The sequence below is a fragment of the Cannabis sativa genome, chromosome 4, assembly GCF_029168945.1.
Source record: "Cannabis sativa cultivar Pink pepper isolate KNU-18-1 chromosome 4, ASM2916894v1, whole genome shotgun sequence".
Classification (NCBI taxonomy): Eukaryota; Viridiplantae; Streptophyta; class Magnoliopsida; order Rosales; family Cannabaceae; genus Cannabis; species Cannabis sativa.
In genome coordinates this window covers 76,948,657-76,970,518 of record NC_083604.1, presented here as the reverse complement: position 1 = coordinate 76,970,518, position 21,862 = coordinate 76,948,657, and the positions used below count along the sequence as shown (strand labels likewise).

The following is a 21,862-nucleotide window of genomic DNA, read 5'->3' as shown; positions in this document are numbered from 1 at the left end:
TAAAGAAATATATTATCATGGTATAGATAAAATTTAGAGTTGAAATTTGAGATTTTTTGGTGTAATACATTATAAGAAAATAAATAGTATTGTTAGTTGAAAGCTTCAATATTAAAACTGGGTTCAACTTGAATATTTGTTATCCTAATTAATAATTTTTTTTTACTGGGGACTTTATATAGTATTGTTTCTAACATTTGTAAGAGTATGCATACTTGTATAACTATATGGTTTTTAATATGGTCTTAAGTGTTTAACATTCAACTTTAAGTGATAACTTATCTATGTGAATTGGCAAATTTCATTTGAAAAAAGAAAAGAATTGACTATGTTTATATTTGAATTTGATGACAGCAATGTATTAACTTAGCATATATATAACCCTTTCTAAAAAGATGTTATTTCTTCAAATGTAATATTACTTAAATGAAATTTTTCTTTTTGTAGCGGCTATACACTTTTTTTTTTTATACTTTTTCCTTTTTGAGTTGACCAATGTGAACCCCCAAATTACATTTCTTTTCTTTTTTGTTTCCTTAATACAATATTTGCTCTTATTGGTCCAACTTTGTGAACGATCAAATAAATTAGGTGAGGAAAATACTACTATTATTACATTACAAATACTTTTCTTCGTTTATGGAAAATTTACTACTCTTTAGTTTTTTATTATAAATAAAATTAAAAAATGGTAGTCATTGTTTGAAAAAGAGAAAGCTGAAATAAGAAATGTGATTTGTGAGTGGTGTTTTTGTTTGTGCTTTTCTTGAGATGTTGCTCAATGAAAAAGTGTATTATTAATAATAATAATAATAAACATGTGATTTGATAAGACAAAGCATATTTTCTAAGATAGGTTTTACAATATTTGGTGTAGAAAAGAAAACATGTTGAGGGCAAAGACAATGAATATATTTAGGGTGAGGGAGGTAGCTTTAACTTTAATCACACCGTAGAGGCAGAGTCACCATGTTTGGCAAAATTTATAGGTGTTTTTGAAAATGAAAGATTATCAAACAAGATAGTTTTAGGCACCGCCACCCCCAAAACTCACACTAAAATCTTCATTGCCTTTTTAACCTACAAACATATCAATTAATAAATGTTATGCATTGCAACACATCAACACAAGTAATATAATAGTAATGTAGTTTTAGCATCTTATAAATTTTCTCTTCCAACTATTAAAACCGGAAGATACACAAAAACATTTTTATATTATTAAAAATGATAAATCATAAAATATTATAAATTTACAATATTATATATAAGATAGGTTTTAGAGTTGTCCACTTCAAACATATATATGATGAGTATGAAATACTTTTGTCAATATTTCAAAGAAATTAAAATAGCATAATTAATTGATAATATTGATTAGCTACCCAATAACTCTTAAATATATCTAATATAAGGAAATTTGCGGCATAAATGCTCATTTTGTTCATTTTATTGCTAATAAGTACTCAACTTTTAAAAATTGCGGCATTAATACTCAAAATTTCACTTTTTAAACTCTGCCGTTAGTACCCACTCAACAGAGTTAATATAAGGACACGTGTTCTGTCCTCATAATTTCTCTTTTTTTTCTTCACCTAATTAATTAAAAAAAAAATACATAAAACTAATTAAAATAAAAATATACAAATCAATAATGGTATGATCAAAAAAAAAACATCCGCTAGTACGCTCCTCCACCATCACATCTGCGTTGAGGGTCCGGCCCACAAAAGAATTTCTGGAAGAAACTTCGTGCGGCGAGAAGACACCTCTGCGTGGAGTAATCGACCCTCAAGGGCCTCAACGCTGAAGGTAATGTCACTGGAAGCCATTGATTAACAACTTCGAGTAATCTAATGATAGAGATCTTAGGGAGTCTTCTAGGTATACTACTACAAAATAAGCCTTTAGAGTCGCTTTTTTCAGCATAATAATTAATAACCGACGCCATAGGGACCCTTTGGCGTCGGTTGTTATGAAAAAACCGACGCCATAGGGACCATATGGCGTCGGTTGTTTTAAACCCTATAGCGTCACCTGGAACAGCGTCGGTAGCGAATTTCGCCAAAACCGACGCCAAAACCCCTTAAAAACCGCCTCTAAAGCCCAATTTTGTAGTAGTGGTAGTTCATGATCTCTTGATCAATAATATATAGATAAGGTTTTATAATAGAAAAAAAAAATAAAAGAGGTTTTGATGAGGATCAAGTGATGATGATGAATATGATCAAGATTAATGGGTTCATATTCTTTTTTTTGGGTTTTTTTTTGTTTGACAAATTTATATGAGATAAGGAAGAAGAAGAAGATGATGATGAAGAAAGTGAGTAGTGGTGTACTCAGCCATTCGATTCTCATGTGGTGGTGTGATGGTGGAGGAGTGTGTGGGTGGGTGGCTAGGTCAAGTGTGAATAGATTTATGTTTTTTTTATCATACGATTATTGATTTGTTTTTTTTTTAATTTTTTTAATTAGTTTTATGTATTTTCTTAATTAATTAGGTGAAGAAAAAAAAAGAGGAATTATGAGGATAGTACATGTGTCCTTATATTAACTCTGTTAAGTGGGTACTAACGGCAGATTAAAAAAAAAAAAAAGAGATTTTGAGTATTAATGCCGCAATTTTTAAAAATTGAGTACTTATTAGCAACAAAATGAACAAAATGAGTATTTATGCCGCAAATTTCCCTCTAATATATATTAAGATTTCAATACCATGTGTGGAGCACTCCCATTAGTTTTTTTTAGGAAAAGCACTCCCATTACTTTCTATACTTTATTTTTTTAAAATAATTTATCAAAATCTTATTTTTCATATTACCTCACACTCTTACATTACAACATACATCAACTTTTTTATTTTTTTACATCAACCTAGGGCAGGTGGGTTGCCCCCAAGACATCGTCCACGTCCTTCTCGCACTGATGGGGAAGGGGCACATACAAACCCCAGCAGGAGGCATGTATCAACTCGTTCTCAAAAGAGAAGGCCAGTACGTGACGAGGCCAATTCTAGTTTTGGACGTACGAGGACTCGTAGTTAGTCCACGCGAGGAGGGGATAGAACCCTTTGCAGTACAGATCGAGAGAGTACGGGCACATCTAGAACTGAGTTCCAAAAAAGAGGATTGTCTCATGCACACATATAACTTTTCTTGCATTCGACATTGAAAAATCCTTCAGTATATAGACAAAATAATAAGTGTAGAAATTCCAGACTCAAATATTGATCCTGATGGTTATAATGTCGTTAACAAATTTATGATTCATGGACCTTGTGGAAAACTCAATTCAAACTCTCCATGTATGATGCAAGGTAGGTGTACAAAATATTTCCCAAAAAAATTTAATAATCTGACGACAATAGACGCAGATGGCTTTCCAATCTACAAAAGAAGAAATAAAGGTATACACATTAAAAAAAAAGTGTCATTTTAGATAATCGATATGTTGTCCCTTATAATAAAAATTTGATTGTCAAGTTTGATGCACATATCAATATCGAGATTTGTAATTACTCTAGATTAGTCAAATATCTATTTAAATATGTTCATAATGGTTCTGATAGAGCAACTGTAAGAATAGAATCTATTGATACTTCCGAAGAAGTAGATGAAATCAAAACATATTTAGACTGTAGGTATATATCAGCAACTAAAGCTTGCTGGAGAATCTTTCAATTTGACATACATTATAGACAACCATCAGTTGAAAGATTAACATTCCATTTGCTTGGAGAGCATACAGTAATATTCAGAGAAAAAGATTATGTTGACGATGTTCTTTCCAAGCTTGGAATAAGACAAAAGTTCACTGAATGGTTGGAGACAAATAAGAAAAATGATGATGCACAAGAACTAACTTACTCTGATTTTCCTTCATACTAGGTTTGGAATTCAAAAGAAAAAATATGGACTAAGAGAAAAAATGGTGTGGCTATTGAAAGAATTTACTTCGCACATCCTTCAACTGGTGAACGCTTCTATATGAGAATGTTGCTTAATTTTGTCAAAGGATGCACTTTGTACAAAAAATATTAGAACAGTAAATGGGATCAAATATCCCACTTTTAAAGTCGCGTGATATGCTTTAGGATTATTAGATGATGATAAGGAATGGATTGACTGTTTGACTGAAGCTGCACTATGGGCAACAGGAAAGGAATTAAGACACCTTTTTGTCACAATACTCATTCATTGCCAAGTTTCAGATGCGTTACAAGTTTGGAAATCTAACTATATTACATTGTCAGAAGATATAACTTTATTGCAAAGGAAAAGATTTAGAATCAAAGATCTTCAATTAACTGAACAACAAGTTGAATCATACACTCTATACAAAATTGAAATGATTATGTTGAAGATGGGAAAAAGTTTGAAAGACATAGATGGAATGTCCCTTCCTAATTCTTCATTAATAAGAGATTTAGGTAATAGACTAATCAACGAAAAACTTGATTATGACAGAGAACAATTAAATATATTGCATGAGAAATCATTTGCTTCTCTAAATCCTTGCCAAAAGTCAGCTTATAACGCAATAATGCATTCTGTAGAAAATGAACAAGGAAATTTATTTTTTATCAATGGACATGGTGGCACTGGTAAAACATTTTTATGGAATACAATTATTGCAAAGCTTAGGTCTCAATCCAAAATAGTCTTGCCTGTAGAAACTTCAAGAATAGTTGCTTTGTTATTGCCTAATGGTAGGACAACACATTCAAGATTTCATATTCCTTTAGATGTTACAGCAGAGTCAACTTGTGAAATTCGTCAAGGTACCCTATTAGTTGGACTTCTTATGAAAACTTCATTGATCATTTGGGATGAAGCGCCTATGGCAAGTAAATTCTGTTTTTGAAGCTTTAGATAAGACCTTAAGAGATATTCTAAAAATAAGGTTTGAAAGTAGCTCTAAAAAACCTTTTGGAGGACTTACAATAGTATGTGGTGGTGATTTTCGACAAATATTACCAGCTGTTCCAAAAAGTACAAGAGCTGACATCGTTGGTACTTCTCTCAACTCATCATACTTGTGGCCATTTTTTAAAATATATGAGCTCAACCAAAATATGAGACTATATAATAGAAGTTTAAGTGGATCTGAGGTTGCTAAAATAGCTACTTTTGATAAATGGTTGTTGCAGATAGGAGATGGTTCATTATATGATGACATTGACAGAGAGTTAATGGTAGGAGCATAACTGAAGCTATCTACCCATTGCTTTTACAAAACTACAACGATCCTACATATTTGAAAGAAAGAGCAATATTAACACCAAAAAAATGAAATGGTCCATGAATTGAATGAAATGATTATGAATATTATACCAGGAGAAGGGAGAATATATTATAGCTCAGACACTGTATGCAAAGCAAGTGTAAGGACAAGTGATGATGATCTTTTGTATCCACCGAAATTTTTGCAGAGTTTGAAATTTAATGGCATACCAAATCACGACATTCGACTTAAGGAAGGTGTTCCAGTAATGCTCCTTAGAAATCTAAATCAAATAGAAGGCTTATGCAATGGCACTAGATTGATTGTTACACATCTTGGGAAATGGTCCATTAGAGCTAACATTATTTTTGGAACAAATATCGGTGAAAACGTCACAATCCCAAGAATTATCATGTCTCCCAACGAATCGAAATAGCCATTCAAGCTTAATAGACGACAACTTCCTTTAGCACCATATTTTGCTATGACAATAAATAAAAGTCAAGGACAATCTCTTAAACATGTTGGATTATATCTCCCTAAGATTTACCCATGGTCAATTATATGTTGTTGTCTCTCGAGTCACTACAAGAGAAAGATTGATCATACTACACGATGATGATGAGATGGAAGATAAAACCTTCATAAAAAATATTATTTACAAAGAAGTATTTCAAAATATTATTTAAATTATATTATAAGTTATAACGACTGCGCGAGTCGCAGTCACGTTACCTAGTAATTTATATAGAATAGGTTTTAGAGTTATCCACTTCAAATATATCTATTCTATATAAAGTGTGCCTATATAACTAAAATTCTTGGTTTTTGAGAAATTTATGGGTGACTTTTAATTTTTATTTAATAAAATAATAAAATATTATTTATATATAATAAAATAATAATAAAACAAATCCCATTAATATTTGAACTGATATTTGAGTGACTTTTAATTTTTATTTAATAAAATAATAAAATATTATTTATATATAATAAAATAATAATAAAACAAATTCCATTAATATTTGAACTGATATTTGATGCTAAATATTCGAGAATCACAACACATTTAAAAAAAAAAATAACTCGGGATTTGATACTCTGAGACTCTCAATTAAAAAAAGAAAAAAAAAGTAATATGCTCATCAAATGTATATATTGAATTCTTTATTCAAATAATTTTTTTTTTTTATTTTTACGTGATTATTTATTGTTCTTTATTCAAATAATCTCACCTAATAACTAATAATGTTTTTTCTTTAATTTTTTATTGTATCACTTTCAAATAACATAGAAAAAAACTAGCATAAAATTTAGTATACGTGTCTCGCACGTAGTTTTTGCTAGTATATATGAAGAGCATGAAATACTTCTATTTGTCAATATTCCAAAGAAGTTTATTAACTCTAATTAAAATAGAATAATTAATTGATAATATTGATTAGCTACCCAATAACTCTTAAATATATCTAAGGGGTTTTTTCATTAGTGTACAACAAAAACAATTATATTATAAAAAATGTGCAAAAAAAAAAAACACAATTTTAAAAATGTACACATTTGAAAATATATTTACAAAAATTCATACATATTTTTAATTAAATTATAATAGAAATATTAATGATTCAACTTTCTATATTTAGATTTGTATAACTATTTTTTATGACTAATTGATATGATATTAATGAGTAAGCCTACTAATTAACAAAATTTATATATTAATAATTAAAAAACATAATAAGATTCTAATTATAAACAATAATATTTAAAATATACAGATTTAATATTTTAAATATAAAATAAAAAAATAATTAACGATTAAAAATAATAAACAGTTTTAAATTAATAATAAAAAGTGAAAAAAATACATTAAAAAAATAAACAAAAACAACATATCAAGTTTAACAAAAACATATATAAATTAAAAAAAAATACTAAAAACAAATAAACAATATTAAAAAAATATTACAACACGATACACAACAAAACATAATAAAAAAACCACAAAACAACAAAAGAAAAAAAACAACTAACAAAGAGAAAAATACCAAAGAAAGGACATTTATAGATGGAGCATGAATAATTCTTCCACCGAAAAAATACATTAAAAAATAAACAAAAACAACCCATCAAGATTAACAAAAACATATATAATTTTTTTTTAAAAAAAAAACACTAAAAACAAATAAATAATATTAAAAAAATATTACAATGCGATACACAACAAAACATAATAGGAAACACCACAAAAAAAAAAACAACTAACAAAGATAAAAATACCAAAAAAAAGGACCTTTATAGATGGAGCATGAATAATTCTTCCACCAAAAAAATACATTAAAAAAATAAACAAAAACAACCCATCAAGTTTAACAAAAATATATATAAATTTTTAAAAAAACACTAAAAACATATAAGCAATATTAAAAAAATATTACAATACCATACACAACAAAACATAATAAGAAAATAGTTATACAAATCCAAATATAGAAAGTTGAATCATTAATATATCTATTATAATTTAATTAAGAATTTGTATGAAATTTTGTAAATATGTTTTCAAATATGTGCATTTTTAAAATTGTGTTTTTTTGCATATTTTTTATAATTATTTAAAAAAAATATATACATTTATGTAAAATACCCTATATCTAATATATATCAAGATTTCAATACCATGTGTGTTGCTATATTCAATATGGGACTAAGTATAAGAACACTCCCATTAGTTTTTTTTTTTAGAAAAAGCACTCCTATTACTTTCTATACTTATTTTTAAATAATTTTTCTCTTTTTTTGCCTTACAAAGAAGAAATCGAAAAATAAATTAAATAATTATAGTTTCTATTTAACTACCCAATAACTCTTAAATATATCTAATATATATCAAGATTTTAATTACATGTGTGTGGCTATATTCAATATGGGACTCAGTATAAGAGCACTCCCATTAGTTTTTTTTAGGAAAAGCACTCTCATTACTTTCTATACTTTTTTTTTTAAAAAAAAAATAATTCTTCAAAACCTTATTTTTTATATTACCTCACACTCTTACAAAATAAGAATTTTTACACAAAATTTTTTTTAAAATTTTTTTTACATTGATAGTATATTTTTAACATTTATACTTTCTATATTATAATTTGTTTCGTTTGTACTTTTTTATTATTTCTCTTTTCTCTTTTTTAGGAGTTTTTTTATTTTACACTTTAAAACTGTTTTTTTTTTTTTTTTGGTATTTTTACCAAATTTTACATAGAAACTCTTATTGCAACTAACAGAGCAACCTAAATCGCAACCAAAATTCGTATAACAACTTTTATAAAAACTATTAGAGAAACCACCTGAGAAACTCATACCATAATTTTTTTTAAAAAAAATAGTTAAAAAAATAATATACAAGATAATTTCCTTTTTTTTATACTTTTTTTATTATTATTTTCTTCTCTTTGTTAGCTTTTTTTTAATACTTTCTTCTTTTTTTCCTCTCTTTGCTTACCTTCTCTCTCTGTTAGCTTCTTTCTCTTTTTTTTTTCTTTACCCTTTTCTACTCACCCACTCTTTCTCTTTCACATGCTTTATTTCTCATATTTTTACCATTTTTTAAAATTTTAACACTCTTATCTATCTTTCTCACTCTAGCAATTCTTTTTTTCTATAATTACTCTAGTACTATTTTTTTTAAAATAATATTAATTAATTTCATTTTAACTCATTCAAAATTAATTAAAATTATTTCATTAAAAATAATTTATATAAAATTATTAAATTATTATTACACATTTATATTTTTTTCTTCTCCCTTTCCAAATAAGATAAAATAAAAATACATTCTCTTTCTATCATCATAATTTTTTATCTTCTTTACATATTCTATGTTTTTATTTTTCTTTCCTTTATACCAATTATAGGGTTAAAGATGAGGTGATGTCAAGTTGTTTTATATTTTTATTTTGTTATTTTTGTTGTACTTATATATTTTGCCATGATGTGATCTTTAATATAGGTTGAATTTAATATACTTTGAGAGAGCATAAAACATTAGATTTGAGTGTTGTTGCACTTTGGTTGTTGACCTAAAGTATTGGAAAATGAGGTAAAGAGACCTCCAGTTTAGTATAGTAAAGGGACTAGACATTTATCTTAGTAGATGAATTGCTTAATGACAAACATATCACCAGTACTAACATTACCAAACTACCCTTTTGAATAAGCAAATATTACATTATTGTTTGATTTTGGTCAGTGAGCTGACTTCCATATCAAAGTCTTTTGCAGTAACAAAATGTTTTCAGAATAAGGATTCTAAGTCTTTCTAATTTTGGACAGAGTTGGATAGTAATCTCTTCCACCAATCTTCGGCGGACTTGAATAATGTTAAAAAAAAATATAAATATTTTGCATCTTCACTGTGCTACTTGCATCAACCTGTTGTATTTCAAAAAATAGGACATAGGATTTGTTTTACCCTCATACAATTCTATTTGAGGCATCCGGAAGTTCTCGACAATTGTGCCTCGATGACCTCATCCTTTGAATTAGATGTGGCTCTGTTTTGCTTCCGAACCAAACAGTGCGTGAGTTTTGTCAATGTGACTATTGTTGGAAATTATTTTACCAGGATCTTAGATCTACTCACAAGTATGTTGATTAACACCCTAAATATGAACTTTCTAAAACGATGAAATAAACACATATAAAGTTAAAGAAACCTTACATTGGGTGCAGCGGAATAATATGACTCCTTCCGTTCAGATATCTAGCCCTTGATTCCTTTCTGTAGCAGAGCATTATCAATATCTGAACCTGGATCTCTTTCTCTGAATCTTTGATGCTGAAACTCCTTTTGCTGAATGTCTTTCTTCACGATCTTCCTCACTATGATTGAGGTATCACTTGCTGTGTGTGGGCACTACTCATACACTAAGGATTTGGAAATTCAAGAGGAAGAGAGAGGGAGTGTGTTCGGCCAAAGATAGGGAGAGAGAAGGCTCAGGTTTTTCTGATTCAGAAAGTGTCAGAAGAAAGTGTATTTTTCCTGAAGCCTTCACTATCTATTTATAGCATTCCACTAGGGTTAGGTTTGAATTATTTGGCATTAAAATAATGAAAATATCAGAGGGAAAAACCCTACAAAAGTGGCCGGCCCTATACATGTGGATTTGGGCCTCACTTTTTGCAATTTTGTAGTTTTATCTTTTCTGCATCTGATTTTCTCAAAAACGCTAATTTTCAAATTCAACCATTTAAATGCCAATTCTAACTATTTAATAACTATAAATAATTATTAAATAATATTGTCATTTATCATATTTATTAATTGAACCATACTAAGTATCATAATTAACAAATATGCCCCTATAAACTCTTTCTTTACAATTTCGCCCTTACTTAGTGAAAAATTCACAAATAGACATAGTCTAATTTGAGAATTATAATTGATTAATCAAAACCAATTATATGAGTCTTACAAGCAATATTATCTCAACTAGTGCGGGGACCATGGGTCTATATAACCGAGCTTCCAATAAGTAGATCAAGAATTTAGCACTAAAATTCACTAACTTATTAATTCTTCGTTGAATCCACGCATAGAACTTAGAATTGCACTCTCAGTATATAGAATGCTCTATATGTTCCACCATATAGACACATCATTAGTTATCCATTGTTATAATCCTAATGTGATCACTGATCATCTATATGAATGATCTACACTGTAAAAGGGATTAAATTACCGTTACACCCTACAATGTATTTATTCCTTAAAACACTTGACCCCGTATAAATGATATTTCAGCTTATGTGAAATGAGTACTCCACCATTTATGTTCGTTTGGTCAAGCTCGAAGGAGATCATCCTTTGCTTACTATTCGCCAGATAGAAGCTATAGATTCCATGTTTATGCTAGCGCTCCCACTCAATTGCACTACCGTGTTCCCAAAATGTACGTATCACCCTGACCTAAAAGTAAGCTTAACTAACAAATCAAAGAACACAAATAGCCTTTCAAGATTGAGCCTAATCATAACAGGATTAAGAACATTTGATATAGGATCAACTAGGCGATATTGACTTGAATAGATATTACGGTAAGTTTAATAAATCTAAGTCAAAGTTCAATATCGGTCCCTTCCGATGCATACTCCATGCATCCAACCTGAGCTTTACTTTAACCAATGCTCTAGAAAGAACATAGCACTTCTCCAAATGCAAGTAAACTCTGTTGTAGATTATCATATCAGTAAAGCCCTGTGTCTGATAAATCTAGGAAACTTTATTCACATAGTCATGTTTACTTTCCAATGTGTTGACGGCACAATAAACAGGATCAAGTATGTGAAAAGGGTTTCAGATGAATTTATACATTATGTACATATAATCATGAAATAAATCATGTGAACCATGCAACATTAAATGTTATTTCTAATCTATATTAATAAGTAAATCTGATTATATTGAAATGAGTTTTATTTAGGGCATAAAACTCAACAACTATTTGATCTTACAGCCGTCTTGTATGGTCATCTGAGAGCTCGCGCCCTCAAATTCTGTCATTGATGCTACTTCTTAGGTCATTTTCGCAAGATCTGGCTTTTTCACCCTTCGCCTATTCTCTTTTTGTACCTAATTGGGCCATGAGATCCACTGTATACATGATATCCTCAAGGTCTAGGCTCTCCATTGTAGACATGTTATTCGGGTTTTTGATCCGAAAATTTCGAACTGTAATTTTGATCCAAACATGTTATCTAGGTTTTTGTTGTTTTTTTTCTTAAATTGACTTCTTGAATTAATACTCTCTTAACATAACAAGGCTAAAAGAAACTAATCTAACTAAAAAAAAGTAATTATAACTAACAACTAACCAAAAAATTATTGATATATATATATACTAGAAGAAAGTTACGTGCAAGGCACGTATATTTAGTTTTATGTTAGGTGTTCTATAATTTAATTGAGAAAGATTCAATAAATAATCATATAATTTAAAATGATTTAAAAACTAATTTTAATTAGTGTGTGGGGTTATTTGAAAATCAATAGTGAAAAGTCAAATTTAAAATTTGCAGAAAGAGAAGAGGAGAATGGAGATTAGCATGCAATATATTTAAAAAATAATAATGCTACACACTTACTATGGACACTTAACTCGAGCCGGTAATAATAAAATTATAAAGAATAAGGGTAGCAGGCATATAACTGGACATATGAAAGAAAGAATATAAAAAACAAGAAATATGATAGCTTCCAAATAATATTATAACAAAGCAATGCACTCCAAATTTATCTTAATATCATTCTTCTCTTGAAGCCTCTCATCAATCTCATAGCACTCCATAATAGATTCAACAAAATATATGTGTTTATGTATATTTGTTTTGAGCAAATCAGTAAACATATATTTTCAACAAATTAACCCGATAAACTCAAGATCCACATATATATATAGCTAAGTATTCAAATACAATTGTAAAATCTAAACTTAAAACAAAATTAAATGGACAATTCATGCTCAACTAATAAAGCTATATATATATACTGTTATGATTACATCAACTCAAATATTCTTACTCGCTATAACCGAATTATAAAAATTAAAAAGTATAATTTGAGATATATAAACTAAAATCATCCAAATAAACAAATAAATTAGTTACACATAGAATTATAAATGATACTTTTTTTAGAGTGTGTTTGAAGCTTATGTGAAATTTTTTGGATCTCTTCACTACTATTTTTTATCTCTATTTTTTTTTTTTGTATAAATATATATGTATATAGAAAATTTATATTAAAAAAATGAAAAATATATGTACATATATTTGTTGTTAATTAAATTAAAAATAGTATAGCAATAGAAAAAATTTAGAAATTAGATTTTTATTATGAATTTTTATTTATTTAAAATAATTAACTTTAATAAAAAAATTAGAAAAAATGAGAACGTACAAGATTAGGTATATATATTGTATTGGTTTTAATTAAATTCAAAATAGGATAGTAAATTTATGGTTTAAATAATATCACATGACAACAATATATAATATTGTATATATAAATAATATCAGTTCAAATATCAAATATCAGTTTAAATGGAATTTGTTTTATTTTTATTTTATTATTTTATTATATATAAATAATATTTTATTATTTTATTAAATATAAATAAAAAGTCACACCCATGAATTTCTCATAAACTAAGAATTTAGTTATATAAACACACTTTATATAGAATAGATATAAATGAAGTCAAAAAAAAGAAAATTACTAAAAAGAGTTAATCTATTAAAATAAAATAAAAAATTATCAGAAATAAGGTTCCACCGAGACTTGAACTCGGGTTACTGGATTCAGAGTCCAATGTCCTAACCGCTAGACCATGGAACCATTTACGTCAAAATTAAATTATTTTATAAATTTAACCCAATAAAAGTAGACTAGAAAACGAGCCACGACATATTAAACAGTAAAGGCCGACTGGTATTTCAGCACCTGAGGTGAGCTGAAAATAGTCAAACGAGTCAAAGGAGTGAACCGTGTCCATGTGGAGAAGAAGAAGAGGCCGGTTTCACTACTGCACGTGCGCTCACGCACAAGAAACTGGACGCCATTGTCGTCGGCGGAGGTCACATCGCCCTCCTCGAGAGTCGTCATCTCATCGGCAAAGCCGCTGTAACTAAGGAGCTCATTCCAAACATTGTATACAGCTTACACCATTTTGCACAAAGCCCCAACTATATGAGAGTTCTTTTAGTGTTGAGAGATAAAAAAAAATAAACTTTTACACCTTATTTAAGTTATAGTGATCTCCACTGGTCTCCACTGGTCTCTACTAAAAAATTGTGAGTGAATATACATATGTAATGTAAAAGTATTAATATTGTAACATTTATTCAATTCTCTTTGTATTATTATGTATAAAATCTGTAACAGATTCATTCAGTGTACACATCTTAATTATTTCAGTCCTTAACTCAGTACTGCTTGCTCTTTCTTCAAGAATCATACGCACATAAAGTGGTGGAGTTAGTTAAAGAAAAACAAAGAGTTTCTTGATTGAGATTTGAGATGTTGACTCTTTAACATTGCAATTATTAACAGGAGGAAATATTTCTCATGGTGCTATGAGTTTGGAATCTATTTTCCTGCTGAGACCTGTTTGTTAAATCATGGTGATTCCAAAATATTTTATGTCCTTTTTTTTTCACTCTTAAATGCATAAAGATTTATATGACTTGTAATCTTTGATACTATACACAGGTCAAATTATAGGACAAGAGTTGTATAATATAATGTATATATGGGTAGTGGATCACATCCTGGCCCCTGGTAGGAAGGCTGCATTAGCTGTTCTTCACGATATCAAAAATTTACAAATAATAATAATAATAATAATAATAATAATAAAAATACAAATCCCAAATATTTTGTGAATATTAGGAAGTTGGAAATCAAATAATGGTAATAACTATTATGTACAAATATAACTCCAATCATCACAGCTTAATTATGGGTAATTCCTTGAACACTAGTGGGTCTAAGAACTATCTACTACTAAGTTCATATAAAAAAAAATAAAAACAAAAACTATCTACGATTATCTCTAATGGTAATATTCTTTAAAAGGGCTAAAAAAATTTACATTTAAAAATATAATTTTTTATTTTATCTTTTTTCTATATTATTTTTGGCACTCTTACTTTAAAAATACTCCAATAATTACCACCCTTCAAGAATACTACAATTATTTTTGGAGGATACTTACTTATGTGGCACCCTCTATAACATTTTTTAAAGTACTAAAATTTTTTATATCATTCAAAAATATAGTATTTTTTTTTTCACATTATTTTTTATACTCTTACTTTTAAAAACACTCTTACAGTATAACATCCATTAAAAATACTATAATTATAATCTCACACATTATTATTTAATATATTATTTATTTTAATTATAGATATTATCACATTATTTATTTTTCTTAATTTTTTTTTTTTAAAAAAAAGAGATAGCATCAATGTCGTACAGTGACATCAATACAATTTTTTATGATAGCACCATTTTATCTCTAACAGTATAATATCCTAGTATATTTAACCAAATAAATATTTCACATAAGCAAGCATCCCCAAAATTTAAACATTTAGATGCTCTAAGATAAAATAAAATATTGATCAACGTACACCTCATCCTTTTTTTTTTTTACATTAAGAGTTTGTTTGGTACGTCGTATTACACCGTATTGTATTGTATTGTACAATATTATATTGAATTATATTTTATGTAAAATTATATGTAATATTTACTTTTATGGACACCTAAATATATAATATTTTAGTATAAATTAATATTTAATATAGTATTATATAAAAATATGATGTATAATCCAATTCAATATAATACAATACAATACAATACAACCTAATACGACGTTCCAAACGAACCCTAAAACAATAAAAGTTAAAAATTATATTTTATGCTACATTTTAGATTAAAGTATTTTTAACATGTACTAAATTTATGTATTAAAGTTTAATTTTAAGAGATGAGCTAAATAATATAAGGGTTTCCGCAGTGGGACGACGGTGTAGTTTTTGACTATTTTATGGTAGCTAGTTTTATGTAATTTTCTAAATTATGATCGCATTGTAAAATTTTATGACTGCATCACACTACAAAAATACGGTTAGTGCGGTGCGATGTGTTCGATTCAAACTGTACATTTTGGTACAGTGTGGTGTGACCGGTTTATACAATGTAAGCAGTTTGATGAGCACTGATAATAATATACTACGTTTATTGTATTAGCATTAGAGATGATCTATGTACCCAATCCACATTCTTACACTTAGTGCTGTAAATATGTGTCTTGCCATAAAAATACGGGCAATGTCATATTGTGCCATAAAAAAATATAAGTTGTATTATTTTATGCTTAGATTCATGTTGACCCATTCTTATACAGACTCAAATTCGTACTCTATTTTTTTATATTCTATTTTTATAATTTATAAGATAATTACTAAGTTATGTGTATCTGTTTTTCATAGTTTTAATTATTTTTTAACATTTTTTCACATAAAATCATGTAAAGAATTCACTAAAACTATTAAAATTTAAATATTTATTATTAAATACTTAAATTATTATTATTACCATTATCAAATATAAAATTTTTACTATGTTGCATTTTAAAATAAATTATTTATGTCATCTATGTCGTACTTAAACTTATATTTTCATACGGTATCATACCTAAACTAATATCATTTCATGTCTGATCATACTCGGTATAGAAGGGAAACTTACAAAAATACTGGAATTTGAGTTAGTTTTTACAAAAATACTCACACGAAAATCTTTTCAAGAATACTGTGTTTTTATAAAATACTAATAGAACACAAAACAATATAACTCAAAACAACAGTAGAACAACTAAAAAACACCAGAAGAATAACTAGTGAAAACTTAACACAGTATACTGCAATATGAAACTTATAAAAAATACAGTAAAAATATAAAAAATACCGCTTGATAGTATTTTTATAAAAAAAAAAATGACAAAAATTAGTATACCGTATAAATTTCCCGTATAAAAAGCCTAACCTATATTTAGAGCACTACTTACTTAGTAGTGAAAATTACATGAAATATGGGATTTTGTAAAAAAGTTACAAAAATATGGCATTTATAGGTTTGCCACTCTTCTATGGCATTTCTTCACATTTAAGACTTTTTATGGTATTTGATATGCCATATTTTTGTAAACCTATTATCCAAACCCATATTTCATGTTTTTATTTCTAACTTAAATAGTTTTATTTTTTTTTTTAGTTTATTTTACATTTACATTTAGGGTTTCTTTCTATTTGAAAAATTTACATGGTATACTAATTTTTGCTATTTTTTTACAAAAATACTGTCAGACGGTATTTTTTACTTTTTTACTGTATTTTTTATAAGTTTCATACTACAGTATACTGTGTTAAGTTTTCACTGATGTTCTACTAATGTTTTTTAATTATTCTACTGTTGTTTTGAGTTGTTCTGCTTTGTGTTTTACTGGTGTTTTTTAAAAACACAATATTTTTTAGATTATATTTTTTTATATTATTTTTTTTCAGGATGATGTTGATGAAACTGTTTTTTTTTTTTCTGCCGCTTTTAATGAAATAATTAGTTTTTAACAAAAAAACAAAGAAAAAAAAAACAAACAGTAGTTTAAATAAAAAAACAAGTTTAATTTCTGTAAAAAAAAACATCTACAGTTGAGATCATCTTTTATTTATTTTAGTGTTTTATTTTTTAAAAAAAGAAAAAATAATAAAAAGAAACACAAATTTAATATTTTTTATAGCATTCCTCATGACTTTTTCCCATATTTATAAGTTTTTTCTAAAAAATGTCATATTTAAGGTAATTAAATTTTTATGCCATATATATCAAAACATATATTCATTTTCCCATATTTTTGTAAATACCCCTACTTAGTACTTACAATCAGCAAAGCCCAACTCAGACAGTCCAAACCGTTCTCAGAAAACGACACCGTTTCCCCGAAAGCTAAGCCAAGCCCATCAATCAAAGCCCATGAAAAGAACCGACCCGAACTCAAATCTGGGCGGGTATGAGATATTTTCGTATGAAAATCAGACCGACGTTGACCCCTAATTTTGTCTATATTTCCGAAACAAACCCTAACCAATAACACGATTCAAATTTCAAAAGGCGTCATTTTCAATTGCGGCTGAAATAAAACATGTTGGAACAAAACGATAATAATGATAATGACGAAGAAGAAGAAGACATAAGCCAATTATTCACAATGCTTTTATCAGATTCAGGAGACGAAAATGGCGATACCAAGACAAAGGTGGGTCACTCTACTCCAGGACAGCCTAAGCTGGACCACCACTACATCACCTCCATTAACACAACCTTGCTCACCAGACAACTCCCATCTCAGGGCTTGTCCTTCCAGCTCTGGCCAGCAGCCACAACGCTTGTCACACTCCTCGACGACCACCGCCGTAACCCTAACAAGAGCCCACTCTCCCCAGCCCTACGATCGCGCTCATCCGACGGCCCAGATCTCCCCCCTCTCACAATCCTCGAGCTCGGTTCGGGAACCGGTTTGTTGGGGATCGCCGCGGCTGTGACGCTCGGTGCTAATGTAACGGTGACTGACCTCCCACACGTTATCCCCAATCTTCAATTCAATGTAGACGCAAACGCAGAAGCTTTGGCCGTTAACGGTGGGACCGTTAAGGTTGCGTCGTTGAGTTGGGGTGAGGCTGGTGACGTGGAGCTGATTGGGCGAGAGTTTGATGTTATTATAGGATCGGATGTAGTGTATCATGATCACCTGTATGAACCTTTGTTACAAACACTTTACTTCCTTTTGGGTGGTCGGGGGAAAACGACGTCGTTTGTTATGGCTCACTTAAGGAGGTGGAAGAAGGAGTCTTCTTTTTTCAAGAAGGCTAAGAAGGTTTTTGATATGGAGGTTTTGTATGAGGATACTCCTTGTAATGGGTCAAGGCTTGGAGTTGTCGTTTATCGTTTTACAGGGAAGGAAAAATGGAATTTGAATGTCGTTTCGGCTACTAACAAAGCAGGTTGATTTTTGGTTTAAACTGAAAGAAAGAGAAAGAAAAATGTGACAATCTTTCGACTCAGTTTCTTTGTCTTAATTCGAAATTAAAAGAAAGAAAAAATGAATTTACGTAACTGTTTAAACTCGGCTTAAGTTGCCCAAAAGCTCCAATTAAATACAAGAAAATTTCCAACTTTTTGATTCACTCTAATAGCCTTCTTCTTTTTTTGAGTAATGAAGTGAAAACGACTAATAGACCACTTAAAATTTCTTAATATGGCCTCATAAATATTGTCACTTATCACTATCTTTGAAGTTTATTTTTTCTCCCGAATCAATATGTAAGTTTGTAGAAATGGAATTTCTGGTGATTGTCCATTTAGGTGATTGTTAAAAGAATTCTTCTGTATGAATATATGTAAGTTTATAAGAATAGAATTTATGGTGGTTTGAAAAGGAAGTGACGGTTATTAATTACTAAAAGAGGAAACTCTTCAATTAGATGTTTGCAACAGATATGGTCATATAGTTTATTTATATATATTACGTTCATAATTTGATAAAAAGAGTATTTATTATATAAATAAAGATCACTTTGCTGAAGCACTAAATCAAATTGGCTGATTTTTTCAATTCATAAAAGCAAATCTCCCTTTTTTAATTAAAAAAATTCCCATGAATCAAAATACTCGTGAGCTATTCACATAAAGGGCAACATTGAGCTTTGAATGTGAAACACAAACTTTATAATGATGTACACAAAATATGAACCCGTTGTTGCATCAAATAAAAAAATTTGAAGATTGTGCAACACTTGTTAAGGAGGAACACTCTGCTGCACCTGTGACTCAAAACCAGGAAACAGTATTGGTCGGTCAGTGTTACATTTGGTGAAGATAATCTCTCTTGGATCACTGAAACGCTTATGTTAGGGCTACCGACTCCGCCAACTAGAAACAGATTTCGGGACAAGAGATATGGAATTTGAGGCCGCTTCTAGCCTGCATTATGCATGTAGCAATTAAGAAATAGAAATTACATAAACAAGGCAGAGCAAGATATGAGAGAGAGAAAGTACTTGGATATCTCTTCGACGGCCTTCATAACTTCTGCAGAACTTGTCTCCAACACTTGACCTCCAAATACAATCTCATCTAATATAGTGTGCATCTGAAACATAATAACAATTATAATCAAGTTCCTCATAATTTAGTTAAAAGGATATCACTTTCCTCAGATTAAACCCTTTCTCTTATAATATCCCATCACAGATCAACTAAGAATAATGTTCACAATGTGGAATTTGGTCTTTATTTGTTTGAAAAAGCTAACAAGTTTGAGTTATAAGTGGTCATACATTAAAAATAGGATCTGGCTCAAATGGTTGGGTGTGATGTATTTCTCTGGGGTTCAAATCTAATCTCAGCTGGGCAATTATTAAGTATTTCTTATTTTTCTTCTTCTTTTCTTTTCATGTATTAATCACATGTTAGTTTCAGTTAAAAAGGGAGTACACCTATTAAACAAAATTATTGTGCTTAAGAATAGAAGAAAAGACAAAAAAAAAGAGAGTTATAACCTTGCTGTAGTTCAACACTATGTCAAGCTCACAAACATTTCTGAAGCATTTGTCCAAAGTTTCCACAAATACTGAAGTTATGAAAGTCAGAAATTATAGAAACAAGAACACAAGATCGAGAATAAAATGATATATCAGTTTCGGCTAATTAAACATTAAAAAGAAAACAGTGTTTGATAAACCAACTCTACTGGCTACTGAAAATTGCGCGATTGCTCAGATAAACAGAAAATAAACTAGTCTACCAAATCTTGCAATGTTCACTAGCTCTATGTCCCATGATCTCTAAAAATGAAACTAAGTCTCCAACATGTTTAACAGCATAGCTCAAATAAGAGAGTTTCAACAATGTTGTTGTTTTTCAGAATTTTTCTGAGGCACAGTATTGTCAGTTAATTGTCTTAGGTGAGACATTTTGGAAATCATGTCTTAAAATAATCAAGAAAGCCTTGCTTTTTTGATGTATTAGGCTTAACATTTATCCTTAAAATTTTGTTTATGCGTACCTGCTTAATCATATTGTTTTGGCAGAATTGCAACCAATTAAGAGCAGGTATGTATTAATTAGTAAATCTTCAAACTTCAGAACTTTACTAGCATACAGCTCCACAAATAACAGTGTCAAAATATCATGTTAATATGAGGAAGAAGAGGCTCAGAGACGCACCTTGTATCAAATCAAGCATGGCAAGCTCATTTTCAGACCGATCAAATATAAACACAAAGTACAGAGTGGCAAAGTGCTTGTATACAAGGCGAGTATCCTAAACATGTATACAAAGAAACCAATAAATACTATAAATAAAATCCAACCACTAAAAGAATAAATTGATCGCATCATAGTCAACACCGTCAAAATTATATCTGCATGCAACCCTAATTTCAACATAAATTCGAAGATCGGAATGACTTACCGGACCGAAAAATGATCCAGCCTCCATGAAATTGCTTACATTTTCAGCCCTGCTGCACAGAACTGTAGCAAAATCAATGGAGAAAAATTATACGCCGAAAGAAAATAAAAAATCAATTTACAGCAGAGAGAAAAACCTCCATAGATGTTGCGGATAAGCTCCTGCTGTTTCTCCAGAGGCTGAATTCCAAAAAATTAATGAGTGGATATTGTAAAAGAAATTACAAAAATCAGAGAGTGTGGATCGAAATCGAAATCGACCTGATCATCGTAGAATTTAGCAAGGCGAGGCTTGCCCTGCGTGTTTATCACCATTACCGCTCGTATCATCTTCTCTCTCCAAATCTAAAAACACCTCTGTCTCATCGCTCAGCTCAATCTAGCTACCTTAGTCTACTATATATGTTATAGGGGTAGTTAAGTAAATTTACAAAAATAGACTCTTGTGTAATGAAAGACTGTCGTTTATACTTTTACTAGGAAAATAATTCGAAAGTTGGGAGTGTCGTTTAACCTTTGAAAGAAAATTAGGTTCGTACA

At 29.3% G+C, this 21,862-nt stretch overlaps 2 protein-coding genes and 1 non-coding gene across 3 annotated transcripts; 1 reads left to right on the top strand and 2 right to left on the bottom strand.

The window, feature by feature from the left end:
- Positions 1 to 13,546: 13,546 nt before the first annotated feature.
- On the bottom strand, positions 13,547 to 13,618 carry TRNAQ-CUG (transfer RNA glutamine (anticodon CUG)). The gene has a single exon. It is a non-coding gene; the product is annotated as a tRNA-Gln (tRNA).
- Positions 13,619 to 17,953: 4,335 nt separating this feature from the next.
- On the bottom strand, positions 17,954 to 21,742 carry LOC115714467 (AP-3 complex subunit sigma). The gene is made up of 7 exons (XM_030643190.2): positions 21,584 to 21,742; positions 21,460 to 21,502; positions 21,324 to 21,385; positions 21,077 to 21,173; positions 20,410 to 20,480; positions 19,909 to 20,000; positions 17,954 to 19,831 (listed from the first exon to the last, which is right to left on the bottom strand). Exons 1-7 carry the CDS (start codon positions 21,650 to 21,652, stop codon positions 19,765 to 19,767), a joined length of 501 nt encoding a protein of 166 aa, XP_030499050.1. The 5' UTR covers positions 21,653 to 21,742; the 3' UTR covers positions 17,954 to 19,764.
- LOC115714448 (uncharacterized) lies at positions 17,994 to 19,035 on the top strand. The gene has a single exon (XM_030643163.2). The coding sequence runs from the start codon at positions 17,994 to 17,996 to the stop codon at positions 18,855 to 18,857; it is 864 nt and encodes a 287-aa protein (XP_030499023.2). The 3' UTR covers positions 18,858 to 19,035.
- Positions 21,743 to 21,862: the final 120 nt, after the last annotated feature.